Here is a 24,574-nt window from a genome sequence, read left to right as displayed (position 1 = left end):
CTGTAGAAGTCTATAGAATGCACACAGTGATAAGAGACACAGCCAAATGAGGCTTGAATACATCTTGTTTATTAAAAGCTGCCACATTATGAAGTCAAACAAGAAATGATGGAAAAGAACACCACCAAATATTTTATTTATTCATATTTCTTTCCGCTCCCCCCAAATATGTATCCTCTCATCATTACACAGACTAAAATAATCACAAGGAAGTTAAGTAACCCAAAGATCCTTCATTATTTGAGTATATAGCATAAAAGCATACGACATAAACTGCATAACCTTTCTCAAATTGGTTCATTTTTTCACCTGAATATAAGCATTACTTTCCCTAATGAGTATAGGTAGTAGAGAATTGGTAGGTGGAAAACGAGATGGAATCTGTTGAGTCAGTAGATGCTGCTGGAAGCAGGAGGAGGCCAGTAGATGAATCCTTCTGGCACATTGCCATAGCTTCCTTGTACGTCATCCTTGACTTGGTAATCGGGTTGATCAAATCCTTCAGCATTTTGCCGTCATCTTCAATCTCTTTAGCTGTTTTTTCATCAATCAGGTCAGCTTGAATGGCCTTTTGCAAGCTAACGCGACCAGCTTTGTTGGGGTCCACCAGGCCACCTGTGAGAAGTTGAGCTTCCATGTACCGCCTGACATTTTCGTTGGTGATCCAGCCTCTTTGAAGCGCCTCCCCTGCCGACAGGCGGCCTTTGGTTGCGGGGTCTTCGAAACCTGTAAAGGCCTTCTGGGCGGTGAGGAGCTTGCTCATTTGACTTGGTTCAATGAGGCCACGTTCTGATGACTTGTGAACTGAGTAGCGTTCCTTTTTGTTGAGGTCCACAATCCCTCCTGTGGCTGCTTGTGCTTCCAGAAGCTTCATAGCTGTGTCGGGGTCAATCAATTTACGAGTCATGGCGCTTCTCAAGGACATGCGGGTTTTCGTCGTGGTGTCCAGAACACCAGAAATCGGGAAGGTCTCCTCTACGTTCGTGGTGGAGATTAAGTTGCTTGTGCTTGAGGATAAAGAGCTTTTGCGAGTCAAAGAGTTAAAGCTGTAGCTGCTTACAGAGGATGAGGATGAGGATGAGGTCTGTCTTTGCAAGGTGACCGAACTTATTTGCTTTTCTCCTGCAACCTTTAGAGCAAACTCTGAGATGGTGATTTTGCCCTCTTTATACTGCTGAAGATCGTACTGGGTCAGTCTTCCTTTTGTCAGTGCCTCTTGGATGGAGTACAACTTCCCACTCTTGCAATCCCGCAGAATAGAGGTTTCACCATCAGGTCCAGAACTTGTGATTTCCTCCCAACTGCACTCAAGTGTCTGCAGGTGGATATACTGGCTCCGATCAATAAAACCTTGCATATATGCATCATAAGCTGACATATCTTTCCCAGTCTCTGGATCCAGAATTGTAATTTTGGTTGTTTTGGTTGTTTCTCTGGTTTGCGTCTCAGAATGATCTTCCTTTTTCAAGGCCTCTTGCAGTTTGATGATGGTGATCTCCCTTTGATGTATTTGTTCTTTCTCCATCCGGATGTCCTTTTCTAGACTCTCAATCTCAGCTTCCAGCCTTAAGATCTTTTGTTTGTATATGTGAGTCTTCTCACTCAGTAATTTGGTCTCATGCTGAAAGGTTAAAGTGATCTCATGCCTTTCGGTTTCCAATCTCTTCAACTCCCTAAGAAGCTCCTCCCTCTCTTTCAGCAGTGCATCCCTGCTTGAGATAATTGTGGTCTCCTCTTTGGAGAAGCTTGTCACTGAGGTTTGAATGCGAGTAAACTTAACGTTCACGCGCTGGATTTCCTCCTCTTGGTTCCGTATCGCGCTCCTGAGTTGTAACAATTCAGCTCTCAGACGATCTCTCTCGATCTCCACAGTCTGGTCTCTCTCGAGCCTGATTACCTCCTTATAGACTAGCTTTTCCACTGATTTTTCCTTGGTAAGGACATCTATTCTTACTTTCAGGTTTCGAATATCCCTTTCCATGGCAATGACCTTGGCGTTCTCCGCTTCAATCTCGGTACGAAGTTCCTTAATTAGCAAGTCCATTTTGGCGTCTCTTTCTATTTTTATAACTTCCTCAATGATCACCTTTTCCTCAGGAGGTGGTGCGTTCTCAAATTCAAGGATTCGAGATCTGATTTGCCTGAGTTCTGTCTCCACAACAATCTTCTTTTGGCGAACATCTGTCTGAGTCACGCTCTTTTCCAATTCCAGTATAATGGCCCTCCATTTCTTCACTTCGACCTCTAATTCGCAGCGAGATTTCATTTCCACCTCAAGCTTCTTTTTTAACTGTTCATGCTCAATAATCTGGTTGTGGTCCTTCTGGAGAACTACAATTTTTTGGTAAATAATTTTCTCTTCAATTTTCTGATTCTCAAGCACCACATACTTCTGCCGAAGGTCATGAAGGTTTTCCTCCACGATGCGATAGAGCCGAATTTCTTCTTGGATCTCTTTTTTCAATCGTTCAAGCTCTTTCAGTAGCAGAGGATCATTTTCATACCTAATGAGTTCCCTTGTAACAACTTGTATCTGGACCTTGGACCTCTCTACCTGCCACTCATCCCTTTCTTTGCGTAGAATAGTCAGTTTTTCCAGCTTAGATTGGTAAGCAGCCTGCAGGTGGACCAGTTTTTCCTTCAGCCTTATCATCTCTTTAATCATTTCGGGACTCCTCTCTTCTTTTATAATTTCATTTACAACTTCTCTTACTTCCACAATGGGTTTCTGAGAACGCCAACTCGTAATGTCCACAGTCACCACGCTTACCTTATTCTCTATTTCAGTACGCTTTGTCACCCATTCCTGTATCTCTTTTCTTAATTTCCTTATCTCTGCCTCAGTTTCAGGGCTAATTCTATAGACTTCATTGACAATCTCCCTGACCTCTATCCTTTGTTTTACTGTCTCTACATGACTATATTGAACTTTTAGGGTACTAATCTCTTTTATCAAGATGCTTATTTGATTGCTTATTTCCTCCAGACTTGTACGAAGAATCCTGGATTCTTTTAATAGCGCTTGGTCTTGTTCTACCTTCACTACCTCCTTTATGACCACCTGAGGTTGGATAGTTGGGATAAGTATGTCCAGTTTGTGGATCTGACTTCTGAAGTGAAAGATCTCCTCGCTGAAATTCTTGGATCTGAGTTCGAGCTCAGCAAGTTCCTCCCTCATCCTAATTACAGCTTTGAGCATTTCCGGATCTTTCTCCACTTTCACCACCTCCTTCTGTATTACCCTTTCTCTGATTATCGGTGCCTTTTTCTTCAAGACGGTGATTTCCGTGGTCCTCTGCACTATTTCCGTCTCCCGTATCCTGATTTCTTCTCTCATCTTTCTCATCTCTTCTCGGATAAACAACGCCTCCTTTTCCAGCAGAGGATCCCTTGCGAACTCGGTCATCACCTTGGTCAACAGCTTTGGCTTGATGTTGATGATTTCATGGTCCACGGTGATGAGTTTCTTATTGACTATTTCAATCTCGCGTTGAATTACAGAGTGTTTCGAGATCTCTTCATCGATCTTTTTTTTCGTTACCACAAGTTCGGCCTCCAGGTTGGGATTTCGGTAGTACTGCACCGTCTCTATCTCTTCCACCCGCTCCACTCCACGCCGGTTTTTCAGCGATAGACGCCTAGTTCTGTACGACTCGATTTCGTTTTCAGCGTGAATGCGTCGGGAGATCTCGTCTGACAGCTCCTTCTTCAGGCTCTGCACCTCTTCTATTTCTCTCTGCTCGTAAACCACTACCTTGTTCACAATGACGTCCTTCTGTAAATTGGGTCAACACAAGAAGAAAAAGCTCATTGTCGTGGTGTGTAATGCATTAGCAAACAATGTTTATGAAAACCTATTTGTAGATATTTAAATAATACACAATGAACAGTTTAGTTACCAGCAATTCAACCTTGATATTATACCAGGTCTAAGTTCTAGGTACACTTTCAGATATTGCTGTATGGGTAGTGCAGAGAAGGAAGAAAAGAAACTGGCCTGTATCTTATAACCTCTTTTACACAGCCAGTGGTGGAGAAATCAGGGTGTACTGGTTTGATCTCTGCGCTATGTGATTTCTTATTTGCAGTTATTTATTTGCAGACAGGTCGATGCTTTAATTACAATGCTTCCCTTTTTAATGGAGCCATGTTAAAACTTACTGTGCTCCCCTGTTGCTCTATATCCCATCACCTGCCCCACTACAAACACCAACCAACATGTAATCTGGATCATGGCAGAATGTTGTTTTTCTTGATAGATTAGTTAGCATATCTGGAGGACAGATGCTATTTTCAGATTTAAGAACAGAGATGTAGAAATTCTTATAATAATGTGCAGCACAAAGTCGATTGAGCATGTTGAGAGAAAATAAAGGTGCTCACTAGACTGGACTTTTCAACTTGTCTGACATCTTGTTGATGTCACAAACACGATTGTAGAACCTTCTACTGAAGCACTTTCTAGAAACTTACACTGTCAAAAAAAGGGTACCGCGGAGGTACAATTTAGTTCCTAGAGGAACAAAAAATATAATGGTACTTTTTAAAAGGTACACAATAGGTCCTTAGGGTACATTTATGTTCCCAAAACCAGTTATAAAGGGACTAAATTGTACCCTTCATGGTACAAACCCCAGCAACAGCCACTTGTACCTTAAAAGGTACAGTTTTCTACTTTTCTTTCTGAGAGTGAACCGATAGATGCTCTATATTTGTTTCTTTCCCAATCTCTTTTTTGTTTATAGCAATGCAGTTAAACTAACTGGCCATACTTTACTATGTTAAGCTAGTGATCACCTTTTTAACCTTGTCAGTTATCATTCCTGGCCAACAAACTGTGTGATCCAAAATGCTCGCTCATGAGTTGATTTGTCCACTCCGATCTGACCGTATTGTATTACCACCTCACCTTATTGATGATGCTCCAGGCCAGCTCCATTTTGTAAAGAAGCTGGATATGTTCTGCCATCAGTTCATAATATCGCTTCACAATGCTCCTTTCCTAGAAAGAGAAAAAAAAATCTATCCTCCATGTCATGATGTAAAATATAAATTAGGAAAGCAACATTATGTAGAATTATGTAACATACCATATTCTGGATGGCGTCAGCAAAGGTGAGAGAATGCCATTTATTCATATCGGTCTGTTCATAGTGGACGATAGTGTTGCGGTACCTATAGGTGATGGCCTCGTATTCCTTAAAACACAGGAAGAATACATTTTTAACACCCTGGTTAGGCCTAGCATGAGTTTTATGTATAGCGCAGAGATATAGAGAGAGACAAATTGAGTAAATTGCAGGTAAGAATAATACAAATAAAATAAAAACACGTACCTTAAGGATGATTTGCAGCTCATGAGAGAGAGACATGAGCTGCTTTATATCATCCGATTTCCTCTTCAGTTCCTCAACGGCCCACTGCAATGAGATTTAATTAAACTTTCTCGAAATGTTTATGAATCATAAATCCAGTCCCAAGTCCCCTCTCACCGACCAATATTACATTTTATTGCGTTCCAGCATGACTCATTTCTTCAACTTGAACCAAGCCACACATCAGGTATTCTTATCAAACATATAGGTTGTGTTCAGCAGCTAATTCTGTGGAGTAATGCTTCACCAAACTGACCTTCTGGGAGTTCTGCTTGGTGCTGATTAGAGTCATGGTGTCTTCGGGCAATAGCTTGTTGCTGGGCAAGTCGTTGAGGAAGAGGTTGAGGGCACGGACAGTGCTCTTGAAACTGTTGTACTTGTTAGTCACCTCCATTATCAGCACCAGTCTGTGATCAGATGTCAGTGGGAGAGTTTGTTTAACGCTTCAGGACAAAAACTAAACGGTGTAATGATTAGAACAAAGATTTTCATACATGCTTCAGGTCATTTTAAACCTCTATCTGTTTTTTTTTTTTTTCATTTCATTTCCACTCTAGCATGAATTATCCCTACACTACTACTGCTACTCCAACTCCACCTTCTCCTACTACACCTACTACTATTACTACTCCTCCTCCTCCTAATAATAATAATCCAGCCTCAGCTGTGAGTGCAATCACTAAGACTTCTAAATAAAACTAGAACACAACAGGTGTATAGGTATGATGACAAGATGTCTACTAAAGGTCCAGTTAGGACACTACAGTAATGAGGTTAATTAGGGCCCTTCTATTCCAGACTCTTACCTCTGCTGTAGCTGGTTGCTGATGTTAGCATAACGGTTCCTGAGGTTCCTAACCTCTGTTTCCTGTCGGTAAAAGTCGGGGCAGTACTCCTGAAAACTCTTCTGCAGATGACCGCACAGCTGCTCCGTGAGCTCAAGATTCTTGTTCAGTTTCTGGAAGTTCTCCGTATTGGCTTCAAACTCGCTCTCGAGGTTCTAAAGGGATAACAGAAACAGAGTCGAGTTTCTGCTACAAGCTATGCAGCATTTCTAGGTTCAGAAGATTCAAAGTGTTTATTGTCATGTGCACACTGAGGAGTTTACAATGAAATGCTTTCTTTGCTCTCCACAGTGAATACCAGACAAACTGAAAAAAATATTAAAAAATTTTATTAAAAAATAAAATGAAAAACAAAACACACAGAAATACACATGCAACCATAATGAAAATAAATATAAATAAACATAAATATTAATATAAAAAAAAAACAACTATGCACCAGAATTTGCCTAATTTCAGAGGAGTGAGTTTGAACAGAATCACCTTGACATGACTGGTAAAAAAAAAATTGTTTTTAACCCACTGCACAGTTAGGGGAAAATAGATGGTTTTTGACTCTCTCACTGTTCATTCTGTTACACCATTTTCAATCCATATAAATAAAGTAATTAATTAATGTACCAGTGATTACTGTGGGTCAGTGTGATTTTTTTGCCCAACAGGGCACTCTACATACAGAAACCCAACGTTGTACTGACTAATTCATTCATTCATTAATTAATATAAAAGTGTGGTATAAGATTAGGACAATGTTGGGTTTCTGTATGTAGAGTACCATGAATCTGGTGAGCAGGGGGTGTGGGATGGGGGTGTGTGCCCCCTGTTGGGCAAAAAATTCACACTGATCCTCAGTAACACTGGTACAGAGATAAAACTCACTAAAACTAAAGCTTTTTTGATACACTGTATTTAACTGTCATCATTTTATTATAACATTTAAACCTAGTAGGCTAAGAAAGAATTCAGAAAATCTGCTAATTACTTCCTCGCCCTTACCTCCAGCATATTGATGTGCTCCTGAAGGGCACCATGCTTGTCGAGGATGATGGTGTCCCTGGCCAGGTTCTCCTCAAGCTCGATCAGAGCCATGCCTACATGCTTTATTTGGTTCTCCAAAGACTTAACAGCGTTGGCCCTTTAAAAAAGAATATACAGTTTTGTAATATGGTTTTGCTTTTTTTTTCCCCAAGTTAGGTTCTGTTCAAGAGATCTTCAAAGACTTCATCTCAACATCTCCATTATTAAAAAAAATTGTTACTAGGTTTATAAACTCCCTGATCACAATCTAAAGTAGACTTACTTTTTGCCGTAGAGGTCGGTGAGGAGGTTGAGGTCTTCGATCTTGTTTTTCGCAAAACTGAGTTTAGGAGGGTAGGACACAACCGAGGGGTCGAGAGACGTGGTGGATAGAAGAGGCTCGATTTCCCTTTGAATGGAAATCTTCTCTGCCTCCAGATTCCTTAGAGTATTGACAGCCCTCTAGAACAGATGGCGAAGGAATATGTCAGGATCACTAAGCAACAGTTTCAGCCTCATAATGTAACAATAATAGCATCGAGATGCAAGAATACATACACTCTATTGCCAAAAGTATTCGCTCACCTGCCTCGACTCGCATATGAACTTAAGTGACATCCCATTCCTAATCCATAGGGTTCAATATGACGTCGGTCCACCCTTTGCAGCTATAACAGCTTCAACTCTTCTGGGAAGGCTGTCCACAAGGTTTAGGAGTGAGTTTATGGGAATTTTTGACCATTCTTCCAGAAGCGCATTTGTGAGGTCACACACTGATGTTGGACAAGAAGGCCTGGCTCTCAGTCTCCGCTCTAATTCATCCCAAAGGTGTTCTATCGGGTTGAGGTCAGGACTCTGTGCAGGCCAGTCAAGTTCATCCACACCAGACTCTGTCATCCATGTCTTTACGGACCTTGCTTTGGTCACTGGTGCACAGTCATGTTGGAAGAGGAAGGGGCCAGCTCCAAACTGTTCCCACAAAGTTGGGAGCATGGAATTGTCCAAAATGTCTTGGTATGCTGAAGCATTCAGAGTTCCTTTCACTGGAACTAAGGGGCCGAGCCCAGCTCCTGAAAAACAACCCCACACCATAATCCCCCCTCCACCAAAGTTTACACTTGGCACAATGCAGTCAGACAAGTACCGTTCTCCTGGCAACCGCCAAACCCAGACTCGTCCATCAGATTGCCAGACGGAGAAGCGCGATTCGTCACTCCAGAGAACGCGTCTCCACTGCTCTAGAGTCCAGTGGCGGCGTGCTTTACACCACTGCATCCGACGCTTTGCATTGCACTTGGTGACGTATGGCTTGGATGCAGCTGCTCGGCCGTGGAAACCTGTTCCGTGAAGCTCTCTGCGCACTGTTCTTGAGCTAATCTGAAGGCCACATGAAGTTTGGAGGTCTGTAGCGATTGACTCTGCAGAAAGTTGGCGACCTCTTCGCACTATGCGCCTCAGCATCCGCTGACCCCGCTCCGTCAGTTTACGTGGCCTACCACTTCGTGGCCGAGTTGCTGTCGTTCCCAACCACTTCCACGTTCTTATAATACAGCTGACAGTTGACTGTGGAATGTTTAGGAGCGAGGAAATTTCACGACTGGATTTGTTGCACAGGTGGCATCCTATCACAGTTCCACGCTGGAATTCACTGAGCTCCTGAGAGCGACCCATTCTTTCACAAATGTTTGTAAAAACAGTCTGCATGCCTAGGTGCTTGATTTTATACACCTGTGGCCATGGAAGTGATTGGAACACCTGATTCTGATTATTTGGATGGGTGAGCGAATACTTTTGGCAATATAGTGTATAATAAGAGTTTCCAAAGGTGACATCCAGTAGCTTCAGTATGTAATAACATGAAGTTTTTGGTGGAACAAAAGGGGTGGGCTTGCAATGATAAGAATTTTAGGAAGGAATATCCGTCTTTGGATATGAGATTCAGGAATGTGGTAATGGGATTGTAGGGCTATAGCAGAGATTCTGCATTTTAATACAGGGATTTTTAGGATGTAAAAGAGGGATATCGGAAAATAAAAAAATGCAGTTTTAAAACATGAAAGTGGGCTTCAACGGGGTTTCTACAGGTAGTTCAGCATGTAATAGTGCAAGCTTCATAATGTAAAAACGGGAATTTCAGGATGTAAAAACAGGAATTCTAATACCACAGGTTTTAGTATGGACTAATATACACCACCTTTTCTGCTGTAACAGTCTGGACTCTTTTGAGAAGGCTTTACATTAGAGCTACAAGTGCTTTACTAAGGGAAGGTTCTGATGAAGTTTCTGATTTAGGTTTTGATAAAAGCACTGATTTAGGCTTCGATGAAGGTTCTGTTTTAGGCTCTGATTAAAACTCTAATAAAGGTTCTGATTTAGGCTCTGATAAAGGTTGTGATGAAGGTTCTGATGAAAGCTCTGATAAAGGTTCTGATGAAAGCTGTGATGAAGGCCCTTATGTGAGAACAGTGCCTCAAACATTATGGAAACAGTTTCAGGAACAACCACATATTGGTGTGATGGTCATATATTGTAGCTTCAGGCATGTATTTCAGGAATTTCCAAAAGTTTCAAACTGTAGCAACAATAAATTCAGGGAGGTAACCAAAACCTCTCTGCGTATCCGTCTTACCTCATGGTCACGGATTCGGGATACGAGATCTCCGGTGTGATCGGCTCGAGACAGCGGAGCTCTTAATCTCTCCAGCACCTCTTTCTCCAGCTGAAGAAGATCAGCAATGAGTCGGTCCAGACGGTTAGACAGGGGACTGGAGCGAATGTCCTCGGAAACACTGGACACACTCACTGCTGTGGGAGAACAGGAAGTCAGCCTGGGTTCAGGGTTAATTATATATGATCAATTTTGATGGGTGAAATGTAGGTCGTACTCTGGGACTGGGTCTTTACAGAAGCCAGCAGAGATGTTCTCCTTCTCTTCAGACCAACATATTCCTGTTCCAGACTGCACACAACACAAGCAACAGAGTCAGATCTACAAAATTAATTTTCATCAGCCTTTCGGTTCTAATTTAATGAATTGAATAAATTAGTATTATTGTTATTATTATTTGAACCTCTTAGCACTGTGCAATAAAAAGCATCCATAAGGACACAGGAAAAAGACAAATAAGGCTGTTTTTTAATAAACCCAGGTCAGTACCCAGCACCACCACCTCTTCTCACCTTTCCACCCGTTCAATGGCATCTTTGTCCGGAGGAGGAATGACGAAGCAAACTCCAGGAATAAGTTTTTTCTCTCCAAGACTGTTCTTCACCTCCCATGTTTCATCCCTCGGGCAGGACAACAGAGTGTATTTGTCCTTGCGATTGATTGAGGCCTGTACACAGGAACAGAAAGTCGGATCACAATCCAGCAAGCCAGCTGATCAGAAAAGGTGTCTCATGAGTAAGCTTCTGGAAGCTGGAACTACACATTATAGCACAATGTGTGGTCAGTCTTCATGCACAATTGTGTGCTTCAGACTTTGAGAAAAAACCCTGACCCTATAGTGCATGGTATAGTGATATGAGCAAGAAAATGATAGTATACAGGTGTGGTGAGGTTACAGAATGCTCAGGATTCAGATCAGATTGTAAACTGTGGCATGGCTGAGTGTGTGTGTGTGTGTACACATGATACCTTATCAGTGTTCCAGTCACACAGGGCCACCACAGAAAAGTTGCCATATTGAGCCCTGCGTAATGGTAGAGGTGGAACTTTGTTGCAAAGCTCTCTCAGCTCAGTCAGCCTACGCTCGTTCCTCTGAACCGCCCTGTCCTCTCCCTACACATACACACAATATTCACATAAAAAACTATTTTTCGAACCTAAATCATATCTGACGTATAAGTTTGTGCTAAATTCTGCACAGTTTTGGTGTTGGACTGGTGTACCTCGAGCTGCATCAGGATCTGAGAGTTGCTCATGTTGGACAGCAGTGATGGCTCCATGGTGCTGTTGATTCTCTTGATGGACTCAGAGACCGTCTCTGCATCCAGCTGGAACTGGGGGGTCAATAATGAACAGGAATCAGTGCAACAGGCAGAACACTTATACCAGAATCTTGAAAAATTAGTGAATGACTGACTAATTCATCTTTAAATAATCACCTTTTTGTAAATGTCCACGTTGTCCAGATGGGCCTCCTGGCAGGAGCAGAGGTTGCAGAATTGCTGCCACTGCTTCTTTAACTCGGCGTTATATTTCTGCAACACGAACAATTGCTTACTTCAAAGAATGAAGAATGTATGAATAGGAGATTATTCTGGTGGAACCAGTTGCTATCAGAATTCATGCCTTTCTCTGAATGGAATCGACTCGTGGGTAATTAAAGAGTCAGATCATCTCTGGCATGTCATACATCTGTTCCTGGAAGCCTCCAGAGTTTATTAGAGATCATACCTAATCAAAAGGCACTGTGAAGACTGAGATGCTCTCAAAACAGGTCCAGGACAAATGTCTGAAATATGGGCCAATCAGCGTTTGACTTTAAATTTAAAAAAAAAAAATGAAATAAAACTTTAAAAAGGGTCAGAAAGTCACGGTCACTCTGAAGGAGCTGGAGCTTAGGTGGGAGAAGCTGTGCAGAAGCTGGAGATAATGAAAAGGGTGACTAGGAGAATGAGCTTCTCAGGTCTGATGAGCCCAAAATTGAACTTTTTTGCCTTGAAACATCTCACAACCCAGCATCCTCACCGTGAAGCATGGTGGTGGTATCATCAGCAATTTTTTAAAGGGGAAATTTTTCAAGCATTGTTGTCAACTTACCTTGGTCAGTTTCCTAGTACTGAAGAAAGGAGTCAAAGTAGCCCCAGTGTGAAGCATGGTGGTGGTAGCCTCATCAATTCTTTTAAAGTATTGCCCTCAGTTTACCCTGGTCAGTTTCCCAGTCCCTACTGAAAGGAGTTAAAGTAGCCCGAGTATGAAGTAACACACCTTTATAGCCTTTGTTCCAGGGTGGTTTCTGTCCATCAGACCTTCTGCTTCGTGCAGCAGCTTGGTCATTTCAGTCTCATGGGTCGGAATGCCGTTGCTCTTCAACCTCTATAAAAGAAGTCAAGTTTATTCCCAAGCTTTATTCACAATACGGTAAATGTGCTAATAAATTCAACATGCTCCATGTCCTCACGTCAGAGTCGGCTCGCAGTCCAATCACGTCCCTGATCAGGTCACTCCAGTCGGTTTTACGGATCCGGTCCTGCTGCTCGCTCAGATAGCTGATCTCTTTATTACAGTGCAAGATGTAGTCATACAGAGAGGACAGATAGTTCATACGCTTCACAGACTCGTCCTGCAGAGCCCAGAAAGAGAGAGAGAGAGAGAGAGAGAGAGAGAGAGAGAGAGAATATACTCACATATCAATATGCTGACATTTTCTGTTAATTTAAATATATTAGAACTCTAAGTAAATGAACTCACAAAGAGGTGGGGCTTCATGTCCTGTTGGAACAGAAGTGACATAGTTTGTTAAAATGCAGCGCTAATGATCTTAGCATCTCAGTTTAAAACCAAACCTAGCCTGTTGTTTCAGTTAACTGTTACTTAAGGGACATTGTGAATATTATTGTGTCCATAGATATTTAGCTGGATAAAACAGGACACAAGGACTCATCAACAGGACTCATATCTTTATGTCTAAGTTTCTGCTACTCCTCAATAACCTGATAACCTGTTAAATATGACATGTAGTGTCCACAAACATTTTGTGGAAGTAATATATCTTGTAATTTGGGGTGTGTGTTTAAAGTCACCCCAGAGTCCAGCTGAGAGCAGTATGCTTCGATCTCTTTATGGAGGATGTTGTGGCTCGCTATCTGCTTCTCCACATCAGACAGGTTTGGGCCATATTCCTCCCTCTGGATCTGCCTCTGGAATACACACACACACACACACACACATCACAACAAGCTCATCCTCCATGGAATTGGAGTGTCCGTTCAGAGAAATGTGGAGCATGTGTTTCTCACCTGTTTGGAAGAAAGCCAGTCAGTCCAGTTGACCTGAGGCGAGAGATCAAGCTCCAGACCCTGCTTGTAGAGATCCCGATACCTCCTGCAGTTCTCTGACCAGCGGTTATGCAGGTGAGACACACTAGAGAGGGGGGGGGGGAGGCGGAGAGAAAGAGAGAGAGATCATTCATTCATCATCACTCTTACATCAGCAGTCCCACCAGGGGGCATCTTAGGGCTTGTCTTATCCAATTTATGTTTTTGGGAGGAAACCAGAGAACCCAGAGCAGAGCAGAGCTGAGCATGTGGAGGACATGTTACCCACACTAACCATGGAGGACATGTTACCTACAGTAACCGTGTGTGTGTGTGTGTGTGTGTGTCTGCTCACTCCTGTTCGATCTCGGGACCTTGAGGGTGAGGGGGCACCAGTTGCTTCACTTTGTCCACATCCATGAACAGCTGCTTCAGCAATGTCTCTGCTTCAGCCAGATTATCAGCCGTCTCGATTCGGCGAGTCAGAGACAGACCACGTTTCCCTTTCTCCAAGTCCTGGGGGGTGGGGGGGGTGAGAGAAAGAGAGAACAAGGGACAGAGAATGAGGGACAGAGAGAGTGCAACACAATTTGCTGTCAATATAAGGACATCATTAAGAAAAACTAGTATGTCGGTGTGTCGGTGTGTCTGTGCATCTGTGCGTGTGTATGTGTGTATTGTCCGTTACCTCATCAAGCAGCTCTTCAGCACACAGGATGTTCTTCTCCACCTGGTCTGAATTCTCCTGTAGGCGGCTGACCAGCACAGATGGGTCATTTGCCTGACTCCTACACACACACACAAACGTCACACTATATAAATGTGTAACACACACACACACAGATATATATATATACATATATATATATACATACATATGTATATCATACATACACAGGGGTTGGACAATGAAACTGAAACACTGGCCAATTTAGTGTTGGAGGTTTCATGGCTAAATTTGACCAGCCTGGTGGCCAATCTTCATTGATTGCACATTCCACCAGTAAGAGCAGAGTGTGAACGTTTAATTAGCAGAGTACATTCATGTGTGAAGTCAAGACAAGTCCTCTGTCCTAAAGACAGAAAACCTGTAAATATTTCACAGCACTGATACTGGTGCCCTGTTAAATAAAAAAAATAGAAGAAAACTTCACGTCAAAATTTCACAACATATTTATCTATTTATGATCATGATGTGGATTGTTCACCATACTGTTGAATTAATATAATCAGGAACTCATCAAATATATTGTCTTCTATAGCAGCTCCGGCCTCAGCGTTGTGGTATGATGCATGTCTCTCTCTCTCTCTCTCTCTATATATATATATATATATATATATACACACACACACACATATACACAGGGGTTGGACAATGAATGAAACTAAAACACTGGCCAGTTTACTGTTGGAGGTTTCATGGCTAAATTTGACCAGCCTGGTGGCCAGTCTTCATTGATTGCTAATTAAACCTTCACACTCTGCTCTTACTGGTGGAATGTGCAGAGTAATAGCACAGTTTTGCTTAAAATATTGCAATGCACACAACATTATGGGCGACATATCAGAGTTCAAAAGAGGACAAATTGTTGGTGCACGTCTCGCTGGCGCATCTGTGACTAAGAAAGCAAGTCTTTGTGATGAATCAAGAGCCACGGTATCCAGGGTAATGTCAGCATACCACCAAGAAGGACAAACCACATCCAACAGGAGTAACTGTGGACGCAAGAGGAAGCTGTCTGAAAGGGATGTCCGGGTGCTAACACGGATTGTATCCAAAAAACATAAAACCACAGCTGCCCAACTCACTGCAGAATTAAATGTGCACCTCAACTCTCCCGTTTCCACCAAAACTGTCCGTCGGGAGCTCCACCGGGTCAATGTACATGGCCGGGCTGCTATAGCCAAACCTTTGGTCACTCGTGCCAATGCCAAACGTCGGTTTCAATGGTGCCAGCAGCGAAAATCTTGGGCTGTGGACAATGTGAAACATGTATTGTTCTCTGATGAGTCCACCTTCACTGTCTTTCCCACATCCGGGAGAGTTATGGTGTGGAGAAGCCCCAAAGAAGCGTACCACCCAGATTGTTGCATGCCCAGAGTGAAGCATGGTTCATGGTGATGGTTTGGGCTGCAATATCATGGCATTCCCTAGGCCCAATACTTGTGCTAGATGGGCGCGTCACTGCCAAGGACTACCGAACCATTTTGGAGGACCATGTGCACCCAATGGTTCAAACATTGTATCCTGAAGGCGGTGCCGTGTATCAGGATGATAATGCACCGATACACACAGCAAGACTGTGAGTGGTTTGATGAACATGAAAGTGAAGTTGAACATCTCCCATGGCCTGCACAGTCACCAGATCTAAATATTATTGAGCCACTTTGGGGTGTTTTGGAGGAGCGAGTCAGAAAACGTTTTCCTCCACCAGCATCACGTAGTGACCTGGCCACTATTCTGCAAGAAGAATGGCTCAAAATCCCTCTGGCCACTGTGCAGGACTTGTATCTGTCATTCCCAAGACGAATTGATGCTGTATTGGCCGCAAAAAGAGGCTCTACACCATACTAATGAATTATTGTGGTCTAAAACCAGGCGTTTGTTTCATTGTCCAACCCCTGTATATATATATATATATATATATATATATATATATATATATATATATATATATATATATATATATATAATGTCATTGTGTGTGTGTGAATTTTGTTTATTTGTGTGTGAAAGTCAGATACAGCACCTGAGAGAGCATACATTATATATATATATATGGCTATAACATATAGAGCTGTCTGTGTCTGTTCTCTCAGGTGCTGTATCTGACTTTCACACACAAACAAAATTCATACACACACACAATGACACATGCATACATAATGACACACATTCCATATTAATTGCACTCTCATTCAAACACTTCCTTTTACCACACACACACACACACACACTTCTACACCCAGATGTTGCTCCTTGCTTTAATAAACCAGCATGACTCCTGACTTCACTACACTCCACACACATTCCACTCAGGTGTCACTCTCACTAAACACACCAAAGGATGTTTTGTAAATATTCCCCAAGCCTACAGCCTCATGCTCATCAGTCATGCAGTGACACACTCCATTAACTGCTGCTGTTACTGAAGGTCAATCAACACCTACTGACCAATCAACTTCTGACCAATCAGAAACCAGTGTGTAAAATCCCTCAGTTCCACAGGAAAGCCTTTATTAATGCAGGACCATATTTACACCATGAGGAAAACATGTTGCTATTTATGAGAGACTGAAGTGTGTGTGTGTGTTTATCAGAGAGGTTGTGTAGCAATTGTGTGTGTGTGTTTATTAAAAGGTTGTGTAATTTTGTGCGTCTCTGTGTGTGTGTGTATATGTGTATATCAGAGAGGTTGTGTAACAATTATATGTGTAGGTATGTGTTTATCAGAGAGGTTGTGTAATTTTGTGTGTGTGTAAATGAGTGAGAGTGTGTATGTGTCTGCATGCCTTAAGCCGGTACTGCAGGGGCGTCCAGTTTGGCTTCTCTGCCATCCATCTGCGTGTCAGGCAGACCCGAAAAACTGCATGCCATACTTATACAAACAAACACACACACACACACCTCACTCTCTCTAACACACACTCACTCTGTATGAGTAATATAACAAAAATGCTAGCTAGAAATCATTTTCATCATTCTTTCAGTATTTGACTCATACAACAGCCAGGACCTGTTACTGTGTCCACACACACACTGCAGAAACATCTGTTTTTTAATGACAAAATCCAACTCTATTAGAAATCATTCAATAGACTTCAGTTGCATTCTGAATCTGCATGAGAGAGAGAGAGAGAGAGAGAGAGAGAGACACAGAGACACAGACAGAGACAGACAGACAGACAGACAGACAGAGAGAGAGAGAGAGAGAGAGAGAGAGACAGAGAGGGAGGCTTCCTTTCAGAAATGGAAACTTAGCCATAGCTCTATAACATCACTCGTAGGTTCGTTGGCTGGATATGGCATATGTGTGTGTCTGGTTAACCTAATTTACATATTCATTCATAAAGTGATGGTCATATAAAGTAACATCTGCCCCACACAGACCTCCAGATCTCCAGCGGCGTCCCACAAATGCTCAGTCCCCTTCTATACTCATCCTCACCTGTCCTCCCTCACACACTCATGTCTCTGCTCAGGTCTCATCATCTGATTATTGACAACTCACCAGCTGAAACTGAATCCCAGCACGACTGAGATGCTGTCTCAGATCTTACCAAGATCTCATCAAGATCTATCTGTCTCTCCTCACTTCACTGAACTGACTTTCTCATGTAGTTTACAGCATCAGGACAAGACGATCCAGACATCTGTCTCCTCCTCTCAGGTGGTTGATCAGTACCTCATCACTTCGAAACCATTTTGAGCACCATTTCACCACTGCGACTGATTCAAAATGTAGCTGTGCGACTTGCCTTCTCAATTTCTCTCTCTCTCACACACACACCCCCCATCGCTACACCTCCTCCACCGGCATTCGGCACCTGATTTCAAAACACTGATGCTCGTCTACAAAGCAAACTTAAAAGCACTTATTCGGTCCTGCATTACACCACACTCGTCTGATCCTCAGGGTACAAGGAGGAACTGCACCAAAGCTTATCCCTATTATACTGACCATCATACTGGACAAGCTGGTTAACACGAAGCACCAGGACTGAGCGGTTCAGCTGACCATGAGTTTCTATGTAATGATGTTGAGTCAGGTATAGAATTAAGGCTTTATTTTCATCAACTTTAGAACCATCAGAACCTTTAGTCATGGGTGTACTCCATGGTCAGTTCTTCATAAAAAGTCTAGCTATATGTGTTTAATCTCTGATTCTGAGTGACCTGGCAGCTCCAGAGCAATCACTCTACCATGCTCATTAGAATATTAGGCCACACCCATTAGCACACGTTCCTAAACAGCAGGGTGAAAAAAAATCTGAAGTTTCACCACATCAGATGGACAGGTCTAAAGTCCCTCTCTGTCAGAGAGCCTAGTTTGAGCCTCGCAGCACAGCGAGTGGCATGGACGCACGCTCCAGTCACGCCCTGAAAGAAAACAGCTCATGCCTCCATATCATCGCAAGATAAAACTAAAAATATTCGTTAGTGCATTTCCTAGCCGGCTGCTCAGGATTGCAGTGGTTTGGACACACCCCACACACCTTGCCACACCTTACTCCTGTGCTTTAATTTCCTGTTCATAAAGCGCTATCTCTGATGTTGTCTCTTATCTCTTTTCGTCTGCCCAATTCCTGTGAGTCACTGCACGGCCTCACTGCACTACGTGGTGGCAGTCAAGGTGAGGCTGTAAAGATTAACGCAGAGAACCCGACGCATCCCACAACACGAGCATGTGGGCGACGCAAAGCCATCTTCTGCAACCATTATCATTTATGGCTACTGGGTTAAGGTTTAAAGAGTTCCATGAACATATCTGCTTATAGTCCCTAGGTGGATGAATATGAGAGGGGAAAAAACATAAACTTAATTCAGATCAAGTTCAGGTCTAGATTAAATGCTTCGGATTTATTTGTTTGATTAATGTATCTGGTTTAGCAGAAAAAAAACAATATGCAGAAGAAGAAGAAGACTAAGCAGCGCACACACACACACACACACACACACACACACACACACAGAGCTGCACTCACTGGCCAATGTCCTTCTTCCTGTGCATGCTGGAAGTCCGTATTCACTCTCTGTAAGCAGTTCCAGGAGCTTTCTCTACAAGCTCTCTGTGCGCTTCAGCTTCTCCTGTCTCTTGTTAAAGTCCGCTCACCTGTTCTGGCTCCGCCCCCTCTGACACAGGTGAAACACCTCTCTGCCAGGCACAAAAGACTGGGAAGACCTGTTTCCACCCCTTCATCCATCAATCCCAGAGTCATGGCTGAGATATGTTGTAGCATAGAGCTCTGTGGTGGGTGTGTGTGTGTGTGTGTGTGTGTGTGTGTGTGTGTGTGTGTGATGTGTGGAGAAAACATTTGCAAGATCATTTCTGGTGAATGACTGTATAGAGTCCGGAATATCCTGTGTGTTAACCAGAGTATGAGTCATTTTGAGTTTTAACATTAGATCTGTTGAATCAAACTGGTCTTCATGTTAACTGTCCAGTGATGGAAAGTTGAATCCAAGGAATTGACCATATTCTAATATTAGCATAAACACCTTCTGATCTAATGTGTCATCGCAGTTTAGTCCTATTTCATGTTGTACAACACATTAGTTCCAGCTCCTTAACACACTCTTACCGTGTGCTCATTCCAGTAGCTTTAATCATTCCATAGTTCTCGGAACTCGAAGAGCTAGTATCTTTTCCCCCATCCATTTCTTGCACCGTTTATCCTACACAGGGTCACATAGAGCCTGGACACAGGGAGTCTCTCCTAGTGGTCTCTGGACACAAGGTGGGTGGAGGGACATCCTGGACAAGGTGCCATCCATCACAAACATCTATATTGTCACCACACACAAATTACAGCACAGTGAAATCCTTTTCTTCACATAGCTGAGGAAGTTGGGGTCAGAGCGCAGGGGCAGTTATGATGCAGCACCCATGGAGCAGAGAGGGTTAAGCATCTTGTTCAATTGCCTAACCCTAAACCCTGATGCTAGTGGCAGCCTGGCAGTGCTGGGGCTCGAACCCTGACCTTCTGATCAACAACCTAAAGCCTTAACCACTTGTGCACACACACAAACACACAGATGCCCAGCAGCCAAAAATACAAGGCTTTGTACTAGAGAGGCAAGCGGAGAACCCAGAGGAAACCCCCAAAGCATGAGGAGATCATGTAAACTCCGCCCACACAGGGGAGAGGTGAGGATCTCCAGGACAAGTAGATGAATCCCACTGTTTTTGTAGTAAAGGCATCACAGATGCACGAGTGCATTGAGAGATAGAAAAGTTGCAGCTGTGCAGTTTCTGCCCCTGACCGAACCCCTGAATCCGATCCCTTTTCTGCTGATCCACGATCAGTTTCTTTGGGTTCTTCCAATTGACCCCAGCTCATCAGACTCAACAGGGCTGATCTCAGATCTGTGAGAGGCCTTAAGTGGAGGACAAAGAAAAAAGAAGGTGTTTTTCACTCTTCTTCGCAATCTCCTCTTCTTCCTCCGTTCCACCGAAGTGTTTATCGTCCGCTGATCTTCGATTCTTTTAATCCTCTTGCGAGTTAGATGGAAATCAGCGGCGTTTTAATCGTCTTCCAGTGAAGCAGTGAATGTGTGGATGAAATGCAGTCGAACCGCATTCAACGCTGTAACTGGGATTCATTTTAATAAAAACAAGCTTGAATCGATGTGATGACATTAATCACAACAAAAATCATTATCTTCCACTGCATCACAGCAGCAGATCACCAGCCTTTCTTTTATTTTCTCTCACTCATTTGAAAAGCTACAGTCCACCAGTTTAGATCAATGATGGATCGGTTCATTCATATAACACACATGGGCTTGGGTCACACTGTGGACTCGGTCATTTTTCAAACAGAAAACAATTTCTTTGGTCAGAGAGATCTAGCTTGGATAGAGACCTGTTCTGCTGTGTATTTTTAAAAATTGATCACTGCATGCAAAGTGCATCGTGGGAAGTGAGGAATTTGCGTGGCCGACCCACCCTCTCTCTCTCGCACCCCCCTCCCTCTCTTACCCTTGCCGATATCGGACACACCCGATTAGCAAACGGAGAGCTACACACGGCAGGAATGCGGGTGTCTCGCAGACGAACACGCTCGTACCGTGTCATTAAAGGCATTCATCATCAAGTGACACCATCAGCATGCACAGGACACCTGACAGGAGTGGGACGTGTTCTCCGTGAAGATCACAGAAGATTAACGCAGGAACGCTCGGCTCCGGCTTCAGCTCCACGTACCTGTCTCTGTGACCTTTGCTTGCAATAAAAAGCTCATTGCGCTGTTCATTAGTGATGTATTAGTTGCACAGTGGCACGCTGAGAGCAACACCCTCGTATAACACACACAGCTATTATTATTAGTAGTAGTAGTATTAATTTTATTTAAAAATATTGTTTTAATTATACAATATTAAAATATATAAAATTTAAACTAAACTCTAAACAATTTGGATCCAGATATTATTAATAATAAATAACAATAAAAAAAATTTTCTTTGTCTAAAACGTTCTTCATTTTCTAAAATGTCTTTTTTTTTTTTTTTTGGGAATCTTTTAATTTAATACTTATTTCATTGATGTATTTTTCTCCACCTCAACGACTTGTTCTTCACCATACTCGACCATCAGGTGAAACGTGTACAAATGTGTAGATGTGTATATGGAGTTCTTGGCTGAGGTGTGGCACAGACACACCTTTTTAAAGTATTCAAATGAACTAAATGCCTACAAACATCCTCCAATGGAAACAGTAATTTCTGCACACACACACAGCCTGCCATTTATGCATCATTATCAGCTTATCTGGAACAGTTTTATTTTTTCTTTTTACACTCCACTCATGGTGCAGATATGCTGAGTGTGTGGCTAATACACACACACACACACGCTTTGAAGCTAATAGTGATTGACCAGTGATTGTTTAGAACGATGCATAACTGACAAACTGTTTCTTGTGAGAGAACAAGTAAACGATTACACACTCATACACACACTCACACTCTCCATACACTCAAACACAGTCAAACACTCAATACACACAATCACACACTAATTCAAATACACACCCCATACACACAATCACACACACATTCAAATACACACTCAGAGTCAATACACACTCAAATGCAAATACACATGCAAACACACGGTCTCTAACAGCCATGGACTTTCTTATTTTAAAAACTCCAGTTTAATAAAATAGCATTATAAACTACAGGACTGTCATTTGTAAGCAATTATTATAAATTTTGTTAAAACACTAGAGTGTTTCTGATACTGCACAACATCAGGGAAAGCTGAAAGTCCTGCAAGCATGTGTTTGTATATAGATAGATGGATATACTTATTGATGTAACCGAATAACATTTTATATATTTAGCAGATGTCACTCTTTGTAGCTCCTGTTACTGACCAGTTATATAATTTAGTGTAATGTTTTTACTGAACAGTGGCTTCATTACTGCAACACATTATATATATTATAAACACACACACACATATTTATATTAAATATTTATATTATAAACACACACATTTATATTAAATATATATTTCTATATATTTATTTTAAATATATATAAATTATAAACACACATTATATATATATGCACACATTTATATTTATATTAAATATATATATTATAAACACATTTATATTAAATATATTTCTATATATTATAAACACACATTATATATATATGCACACATTTATATTTATATTAAATATATATATTATAAACACACATTATATATATATGCACACATTTATATTTATATTAAATATATATATTATAAACACACATTATATATATATGCACACATTTATATTTATATTAAATATATATATTATAAACACACACATTTATATTAAATATATTTCTATATATTATAAACACACATTATATATATTTAATATAAATATAAATGTGTGCATATATATATAATGTGTGTTTATAATATATATATATTTAAAATAAATATATAGAAATATATATTTAATATAAATGTGTGTTTATAATATATATATTTAATATAAATATAAATGTGTGCATATACATATAATGTGTGTTTATAATATATATATTTAATATAAATATAAATTATAAACACACACATTTATATTAAATATATATTTCTATATATTTATTTTAAATATATATATATTATAAACACACATTATATATATATGCACACATTTATATTTATATTAAATATATATATTATAAACACACACATTTATATTAAATATATATATATTATAAACACACATTATATATATATGCACACATTTATATTTATATTAAATATATATATTATAAACACACACATTTATATTAAATATATATTTCTATATATTATAAACAAACATTATATATATATGCACACATTTATATTTATATTAAATATATATATTATAAACACACACATTTATATTAAATATATATCTATATATTATAAACACACATTATATATATATGCACACATTTATATTTATATTAAATATATATATTATAAACACACATTATATATATGCACACATTTATATTAAATATATATCTATATATTATAAACACACATTATATATATATGCACACATTTATATTTATATTAAATATATATATTATAAACACACATTATATATATGCACACATTTATATTTATATTAAATATATATATTATAAACACACATTATATATATATGCACACATATATATATTTAATATAAATATAAATTATAAACACACACATTTATATTAAATATATATTTCTATATATTTATTTTAAATATATATATATTATAAACACACATTATATATATATGCACACATTTATATTTATATTAAATATATATATTATAAACACACACATTTATATTAAATATATATATCTATATATTATAAACACACATTATATATATATGCACACATATATATTTAATATAAATATAAATTATAAACACACACATTTATATTAAATATATATTTCTATATATTTATTTTAAATATATATATATTATAAACAAACATTATATTTATATGCACACATTTATATTTATTTTAAATATATATATATTATAAACACACATTATATATATATGCACACATTTATATTTATATTAAATATATATATTATAAACACACACATTTATATTAAATATATATTTCTATATATTATAAACACACATTATATATATATGCACACATATATATATTTAATATAAATATAAATGTGTGCATATATATATAATGTGTGTTTATAATATATATATTTAATATAAATATAAATGTGTGCATATATATATAATGTGTGTTTATAATATATATATATATTTAAAATAAATATATAGAAATATATATTTAATATAAATGTGTGTGTTTATAATTTATATTTATATTAAATATATATATGTGTGCATATATATATAATGTGTGTTTATAATGTATATATATTTAACATAAATGTGTGTGTTTATAATATATATATTTAATATAAATATAAATGTGTGCATATATATAATGTGTGTTTATAATATATATATTTAATATAAATATAAATGTGTGCATATATATATAATGTGTGTTTATAATATATATATATATTTAAAATAAATATATAGAAATATATATTTAATATAAATGTGTGTGTTTATAATTTATATTTATAT

The 24,574-nt window shown here is 39.8% G+C and overlaps 1 protein-coding gene across 2 annotated transcripts; it reads right to left on the bottom strand.

Annotated features, from left to right (window-relative positions):
* Nucleotides 1-47: 47 nt before the first annotated feature.
* LOC131362791 (envoplakin-like) lies at nucleotides 48-19,082 on the bottom strand. 2 transcript variants are annotated; one of them, XM_058405076.1, is made up of 22 exons: nucleotides 18,926-19,082; nucleotides 13,908-14,007; nucleotides 13,575-13,735; nucleotides 13,202-13,325; nucleotides 12,986-13,102; nucleotides 12,654-12,674; nucleotides 12,364-12,525; nucleotides 12,171-12,278; nucleotides 11,345-11,440; nucleotides 11,129-11,239; nucleotides 10,875-11,018; nucleotides 10,418-10,572; nucleotides 10,123-10,196; nucleotides 9,867-10,042; nucleotides 7,521-7,699; nucleotides 7,217-7,355; nucleotides 6,182-6,375; nucleotides 5,632-5,782; nucleotides 5,337-5,420; nucleotides 5,091-5,198; nucleotides 4,910-5,002; nucleotides 48-3,775 (listed from the first exon to the last, which is right to left on the bottom strand). In XM_058405076.1, the coding sequence occupies exons 1-22, from the start codon at nucleotides 18,949-18,951 to the stop codon at nucleotides 332-334; spliced, it is 5,967 nt and encodes a 1,988-aa protein (XP_058261059.1). In that variant the 5' UTR covers nucleotides 18,952-19,082; the 3' UTR covers nucleotides 48-331. The 2 variants fall into 2 exon arrangements, with proteins under 2 accessions (XP_058261059.1, XP_058261060.1); XM_058405077.1 differs by having other exon boundaries at nucleotides 9,867-10,039.
* Nucleotides 19,083-24,574: the final 5,492 nt, after the last annotated feature.

This window comes from Hemibagrus wyckioides, linkage group LG12, assembly GCF_019097595.1.
Source record: "Hemibagrus wyckioides isolate EC202008001 linkage group LG12, SWU_Hwy_1.0, whole genome shotgun sequence".
Taxonomy (NCBI): Eukaryota; Metazoa; Chordata; class Actinopteri; order Siluriformes; family Bagridae; genus Hemibagrus; species Hemibagrus wyckioides.
Note: the sequence above shows the minus strand (reverse complement) of the source record. Positions and strands in the feature narration are given on the sequence as shown.

Bases quoted from the DNA above. Each gene is read 5' to 3' on its own strand.
- LOC131362791 (XM_058405076.1), bottom strand. From the start codon at position 18,951: ATGCACAGGAAGAAGGACATTGGCCA. The intron at 13,103-13,201 runs GTGAGAAACACA...TGTGTATTCCAG, and splicing joins ACTGGCTTTCTTCCAAACAG to AGGCAGATCCAGAGGGAGGA. The intron at 5,003-5,090 runs GTATGTTACATA...TTCTCTTTCTAG, and splicing joins CTGACGCCATCCAGAATATG to GAAAGGAGCATTGTGAAGCG.